The 7,319-nt window shown below is 37.7% G+C and overlaps 1 protein-coding gene across 3 annotated transcripts in view; it reads left to right on the top strand.

Annotated features, from left to right (window-relative positions):
* Positions 1 to 5,163: 5,163 nt before the first annotated feature.
* The window catches only part of LOC111457074 (ATPase 11, plasma membrane-type), a 9,068-nt gene continuing 6,912 nt past the window's right edge, over positions 5,164 to 7,319 (top strand). The window contains exons 1-7 of one of the 3 annotated variants that reach the window (XM_023099211.1): positions 5,164 to 5,180; positions 5,288 to 5,593; positions 5,677 to 5,796; positions 5,875 to 5,973; positions 6,053 to 6,190; positions 6,271 to 6,405; positions 6,485 to 6,664. In XM_023099211.1, coding sequence (XP_022954979.1) covers positions 5,540 to 5,593; positions 5,677 to 5,796; positions 5,875 to 5,973; positions 6,053 to 6,190; positions 6,271 to 6,405; positions 6,485 to 6,664 — 726 coding nt within the window. In that variant the 5' untranslated portion in view covers positions 5,164 to 5,180; positions 5,288 to 5,539. Of the gene's footprint in view, positions 5,181 to 5,287; positions 5,594 to 5,676; positions 5,797 to 5,874; positions 5,974 to 6,052; positions 6,191 to 6,270; positions 6,406 to 6,484; positions 6,665 to 7,319 lie in introns of those variants that run through there. The other 2 variants (XM_023099210.1, XM_023099209.1) reach the window with 2 other exon arrangements.

The raw sequence follows: 7,319 nt of genomic DNA, 5'->3' as shown, positions 1-7,319 counted from the left end.
GGAAGGTAAACCTTTTTTCTTGAATCTCTTATTTAAATTATAGAGATGATGATCGAACTACTGACATTTGAATTGATAATTCGTGCCTTTACCTAACTCATGTTAGTGTCTGGTTTATGTTTTATGATAATTCGTGCCTTCTCATAATGACATGTTGACTCGAAAACGAGTGGGTCGTCCAAGTTTGATTGCTTTTCTGTGAGAGTTTCAGCTAGTGTAAGAACACCTGCACCACTTCACACAGTTAATAATGTGTCTCCTTTTACCAAAACAGGGGATTGCTCCCAAAAAAAAAACTGTCATGCTTCTTCTTCATTGAGATTTGGCATATCCATCTGAACAACTCATGTGCTCTCCCATCTTTGCTGCTACCCCAATCAGTGCTTTACCATATCAGAGTCAGTGATCAGAAGTCAGAATTAGCATTTGAAACCACCACCTACGCTTTCCACTCACAACTTAGCAAGTCATTCACTCATATATTACTCTACTTCACCAGCCCTAAGTTATTCTTCAAAGGTGCTGTTATGGCCTAGAACATAGGATAGATAGCTGGTTAGCTTACTTAAAAGATCGAACAAAAGATTAGACGTTTGAACCTTCCTTCTTCTATATTGGTGAAACTGTGTGCACAATGAATAGAAATATATGTTAGAATTTGATAGAACTTCATTAATAGCCTCTATAATTCGATAAAATTGTGAGGTCCTATATCGGTTTGGAGAGAAGAATGAATCATTCTTTATAAGGGTGTCAAAACTTTTTCCTAGCAGACACGTTTTAACAATGTTGAGTGGAAGTTCGAAAGGAAAAGCCCAAATAGGAAAATGTCTGCTAGTAGTGGGCTTAGGCTGTAACAAATGGTATAAGAGCTAGACACTGGATAGTGTGCCAGCAAGGACGTTGGGTTTCAAAGGGGGTGGATTACGAGATACCACATCGATTGGAGAGAAAAACGAGTGTTAGTGAGGATACCAGGTCTCTGAAGAGGGGGTAGATTGTGAGATCCCATATTGGTGAGATAGGGAAACGAAACATTCTTTATAAGAGTATGGAAACCTCTTTCTAGTAGTTGCGTTTTAAAAACTTTGAAGAAAACCTCGAAAAGAAAAGTCTAAAGAAGACAGTATCTACTAACGGTGCATAGTAGCGGTTACAAAAATCTTCCTAGATAGTCTCTAGTTTTACCCGTTTTACCATTGGCAGTTGCAATGACAAGAGCCTTACACACATGTGTAGCTGCTTCTGCCAAAAAGAACTGAGCATTAAATTCAGCACCTTGAAATAAGCAGTTCTTTGGAGGACCCATCTCTATCTCTCGCTCATGGGTTTGATATTGTTTCATAAATGGAAGGGGTTAGGGTGTTGCAGACTGCAGGGCACTTGAGAGGAAAAAAACAGAGACATTGCCATGTAAACAGCACATGTGAGCTGCCCCCTTCCCCCTACAGCCCTTGAGAGACATCTCTCAATAATGCGATAACAACATCTTCATCTTTTTGAACTGTTTTCATTTTCTTTTGTTCTTCTTTTCCAATTAATTTGCTTTTGTTTTGTGTGTTCATCCTTTTCTTTCATATATTTATGATATAGGACGGTGAAAAATGCATATTTGTTTATAAAATATGAGTGACAAGGTTTAAAGTAAAATCCCTAAATTATAAAGTTACGATATGTGGTCTAGAACATCGACGCAAATGCTACGAACTTTAGTTAGATTTCAACTTTTGTCTCGAAACTTTAAATAATTAATTGATATATTATGCATGTGAGGTCTCAACCAATATGAGATTTCACAATCAACCCTTTGGAGACCCAGTCCACCGCTAGCAGATATTGTCTTTTTTGAGGTTTCCCTCAAGAGTGTTGGCTCTTATACTATTTGTAATAGCCTTTGAGGTTTCCCTCAAGAGTGTTGGCTCTTATACTATTTGTAATAGCCTAAGTCCAACGCTAGTAGATATTGTCCTTTTTGATATTTCCGTAAGTCTACCCCTAGCAGATATTGTTCTTTTTGAGATTTCCCCAAGTCTACACCTAGCAGATATTGTTCTTTTTGAGGTTTCCCTCAAGAGTTCGGGCTCTTATACTATTTGTAACAGCCTAAGTCTACCGCTAGTAGATATGGTTTGTTCTTTTTGAGGTTTCCCTCATCGCCAACAGATATTGTCATTTTTTTAGGTTTTCCTCAAGATTTTTAAAATGCGTTTACTAGAAAGAAGTCTTCACCCCCTTATAACGAATGTTTCGTTCTCCTCTCCAGCCAATGTGGGATCGTATAATGCATAAAATTAACTTTTTTTGTTGACGAAATCTTGAACTTTCAAATTTGTGTCCAGTTATGTTTATAAATAAATAAATAAATAAAACATCTAATACGAAAATAAGAGGCCCATAAAAAAATGGCTTATAATTAAGAGGTGATTGTCTAGTATGAGATGATAAGAGAAGAAAGGATGATAAAAGATGGTGGGCATACAAGTGATAGGGTGTCCTACACGTGGGATTGGTGGAAGAAACAAACCTTAGCCTTCTTTTTGGCATTTTTTGGTTGTCATTATTCGAGATTTTTTATCGAACCATAGGAACTAAATTTTAACATTTTTCTAACTACAGTGTCGTACGAGACACACCCAACGAGCCCTAGTTCTTGTAATCTTGGTCTAGCCTACGGTTCGATTTGGTCCTCTTTTGTCCTGATCCAAAACGGAATCAATAAAACCCTAATTGAAATGTTATATCAATACTATACTACCATTGGGGGACGTTTAGTCCAACCAAGTCTAATTCTTGCTATACTAATTTCCTCTGAGAGTACTTATCACAATCGCACTTTGATGGTAGCGGACTTGCGATTGTGCAGCACTCACTTTCCAGTAACAAGTGAATTATGCTTATTCGTTACTGTGTCGCCTACGGCCAAGCGACGTATGCTCGAGCCTCTAGCTCCGGTTCAAGAAGAAGGTTTTAGAAAACGGGGGCAGAGAATTTTGAAAGCAAGATTTGAGAATTTGAAATTGGTGCTATATGGGAATGTAAGCAAAAAGGCAACAACAACGACTTACTGCATATAACTATTGGATAGCACGTGAAGGTCAAGAGTATTACCTTGCCAGAATTTTAACAACATCAGTTAACGTCCTTCGTAGAAAAGAAAAGTTTTGCTTAAATAATACTGTATATAAAAATGGTTAAAAAAGAAACATAGATGTCGAGAATCAACTCAGAGTCGCCCAATATCTATTGGCTGTGACCGACCAACTCCCGTTGGTTAGTGTCAAAGCTGACTAATGACCGACACCCATTAGTGTTAAGCAAATTTCAAGATCTCAAAATGCCAACATGAACGTTCAGTTCATATCATCAAAATATGAAACATAATTGAAAATAACAATTTCCTTCGAGATCCTATTTGAACCAACTATAGATAGATAGAAGATAACAACCGGTCGTGAGCCATAAAATCGCTATCAAATAAAATTAACCAAATTCTTTATTTATTTATTATTATTATTATTTTGTATTTATATGTAAATTGTAATGCAATATTCTTTTTTAAAAAATTAAAAAACAAAATCTTAAAGGATTGATAAGAATGTCAAATTATGTGGTCCACAAGACATAAATGATAATATAAATGCAATTGGTGACAAATATTTTGAGATATGCCCATCCCTCAAATTGATATCACCGCTCCTTTCTAGCCGTTATAGTGAGATAGAGTAAAGATAAGGCCGGGAATATAATCTCGGTCTTCAGCCCTACTTAGCTAACAGGGAAAAATCTCTCCCCCACCGTTCTCTAGTTTCTAGCTTAAACGGAGATTCACCCAGGGGGCGGGTCCTCACGGGTTAAATGGACGTCTCTGTCTATGACCCTTCAAGAGTGTATATAGTAAATGAAAAAATTTTACTCTCACGTCAAAAGTTGTAGACTTAGTAATAGTTACTATCATGTGATCAATTCACGACCCCATCATGATTGAATCTCGAGATTTTTCAACGTCCAAACAAAATATATATATATGAATGGCGGACTAAATTAATTCTAAAAGAAAATTATGACACCAAACTTATTAATGAAATATTTCAGCTGATATTTATAATACAAAATTGAAATAGACTCACTCGTTGCCTTAGCATAGCCAATTAATACGACAATAAATATATATATATATTTTTAATTTAATGTGACGTTAAATATTTGAATTTATGATATTTTGGTCATATTTTAGATGAGTTAATGGTAGTTCGGTTTGCTTTAAAAAAAATTCATCAAATAAATTAATTAAATAATATTTGTATATATAAAAAAAAATTACTTCGAACTTAGTTGAGAGTCCCCCGTTTAAACGATGAATGGGAAGGAAGTTGAGAGAGTTTTCTCCGTTAAATGAGGTTGAGAATAAAAAATATAGTCCCCGTCCCTGTCCCAACTAAACCTTTGTCCCGCCTCACTTTTATGTATGTTTATATTTCTTTATTAGTTTATTTACTCAGTAAATAAATACATATATAATTTTTAAGGACGGAAAATTATTGAGATTTGAGTTTTTAGAAATTATATTTATATTTATAAAACATTATTAGATACCGGGCCATTTACATTCTTTTTTAATAAAAATAATTGAAAAATAAGAATTATTAGTAAAAAACTTATTTTTCAAATAAAAAAATATAAAAACGAAAAAAAAAATCGACAAAGACCAATGAGAAAGCTTCTCCGTCTCTACCCGAACATCTTTACTCGCATTTCTTTTAAGCACATACGTATATAAAGTTCAAATTTTTAAAAGAAGTCAAAATATTTAAACTCAAAACTATTAGTTCATTGATAATAATCGAATGCGAAGAGAATTATGGAAAATATCACTAATAATTTAACCATTAAAACATGTTTTCAGACAGAGAAATTAAACTAAGATTATACTAAAATTAGGAATGAAAGTTGTCCAAGGATTGTTGAAATGGAAACAAAACAAAACAAAAGAACCATGTCAGTGAGCTGAGAGTACCAAGGATGTCCTGTTCTTCCTCAACCAACTCTTGAAGGAAGCTGCTTCCTCTTAGGTGATTACACATATTCGCCGTTCATTTTTTCTTGTAGCTGGTACAAGTTCAAGTTCAATGTTCAAAATCTCGTCCAATTCTTGAATTCATTGAACTTGAACCAAGTTCATGGTAAATGGGGTTCGCCAAAAGCCGTCCCTTTAAAGCAAATTGTGTATTATTGAGTAGTAAATGAACCTTTTGGGTCTTTTCTTTTTTTTGTTCTCTTTTTGGTGCAGAGACAATGAAAGGGTCGGTCTCTAGCTGACTCTCCCACTGCCTCACAACCAAAACGCTCATCTCTGTTCATTTCCTCTGCTTCTTGGGAGCTTCACGTTGGTGGGTCGCCCTCATTTTCGATTCTAACAGCTTTTCACTAATCCAAATCAAATTTTAGCATCTGGGTGTACGTTTTTTGTTCATTTGAGCTTGTTCTTGTTGCTGTTCTTGGTGTTCTTGTGACATAGAAGGGTAAGGAGTAAGAGGAAGACATGGGGGACAAGCCGGAAGTGTTGGAGGCTGTGTTGAAGGAAGCTGTGGATTTGGTAACAGATCTGAATATTTTGAAGCCCTTTTGATGTTTTAGCTGTTTGTTTAAGTTACCCTCTTCTTGTTTTCTTGATTACAGGAAAACATTCCCATTGATGAGGTTTTTGAAAACCTGAGATGTAGCAAAGAGGGTCTTACAAGTGAGGCTGCTGAGGAACGTTTGAAGATTTTTGGGCACAACAAGCTTGAGGAAAAGAAGGTAATGCTTCAACCTGTTCAAAACATTGTGTTTTTTGGGTTAATTTGCTTTGAATTTGTTGGTTTTGTATGGTTTTAGGAGAGCAAAGTATTGAAGTTCTTGGGGTTCATGTGGAATCCTCTATCATGGGTTATGGAAGCTGCTGCTATTATGGCTATTGCACTTGCAAATGGAGGAGTAAATGCTTAGCTACATGTTTTTTTGTTTATGTTTCTTTGATGTTTCATTGTTCTGAGGGCTGTTTTCTTGTTTGTAGGGAAAGCCCCCTGACTGGCAGGATTTTGTTGGTATCATTACCTTGCTTATCATCAACTCGACGATCAGTTTTATCGAGGAAAACAATGCTGGAAACGCTGCAGCTGCGCTTATGGCTCGTCTTGCTCCTAAAGCTAAGGTATCAGAGATGGATACTATACCTTGTTGGCTTAGTTCATCTTTGTTTTTGTGGTGATATTTAGTTGAATTCTGTGGAAGGTTCTTCGAGATGGACGGTGGAGCGAGCAAGATGCTTCGATTTTAGTTCCTGGTGATGTAATCAGTGTTAAACTTGGAGACATTATTCCTGCTGATGCTCGTCTTCTTGATGGGGATCCATTAAAAATCGACCAGGTTGGTAACCAACCGTGATATCGGGAGATTGTAACGAACCGTGTTATCTATGTACTAAGTTTGGCTTTGGGCTTTGTAGTCTGCTCTTACAGGTGAATCTCTCCCTGTAACGAAAGGTCCTGGTGATGGTGTTTACTCTGGTTCTACTTGTAAGCAAGGAGAGATTGAAGCTGTGGTTATTGCTACTGGTGTGCACACCTTTTTTGGTAAAGCTGCTCATCTTGTTGACACCACCAACCAAGTGGGACACTTCCAAAAGGTAAGAAGACGAGTCGTTGTGTGAGATCCTGCATCGGTTGGAGAGGAGAACGAAACGCCATTTATAAGGGTGTAGAAACCTCTCTCTAGCAAACACGTTTTAAAACCTTGATGGGAAGCCCAGAAGGGAAAGCTTAAAGAGGACAATATTTGCTAGTGGTGGACTTGGACTGTTACAAATGGTATCAGAGCCAGACACCGGGTGATGTGTCAGCGAGGAGGCTGAGCCCCGAAAGGGGGTGGACACGAGGCGGTGTGCTAGCAAGGCCTCTCGAAGGGGGTGGAATAGGGGGGTCCACATCGATTGGAGAAGGGAATGAGTGCTAGCAAGGACACTGGGTCCCGAAGGAGGGTGGATTATGAGATCCCACATTGGTTGGGGAGGAGAACGAAACACCATTTATAAGGGTGTGGAAACCTCTCCTAGCAAACGCGTTCTAAAACCTTGAGGGGAAGTCTAGAAGGGAAAGCCCAAAGAGGACAATATTTGTTAGCGGTGGACTTGGATTGTTACAAATGGTATCAGAGCCAGACATCGGGCGATGTGCTAGTGAGGAGGCTGAGCCCTAAAAAGGGGTGGACACGAGGCGGTATGCCAGCAAGGACTCCCAAAAGGGGTGGAATTGGAGAGTGGGGGGGGGGGGGGGGGGGGGGAC

This window comes from Cucurbita moschata, unplaced genomic scaffold (assembly GCF_002738365.1).
Source record: "Cucurbita moschata cultivar Rifu unplaced genomic scaffold, Cmos_1.0 Cmo_Scf00019, whole genome shotgun sequence".
Taxonomy (NCBI): Eukaryota; Viridiplantae; Streptophyta; class Magnoliopsida; order Cucurbitales; family Cucurbitaceae; genus Cucurbita; species Cucurbita moschata.
This window is presented reverse-complemented; position numbering and strand designations above follow the sequence as displayed.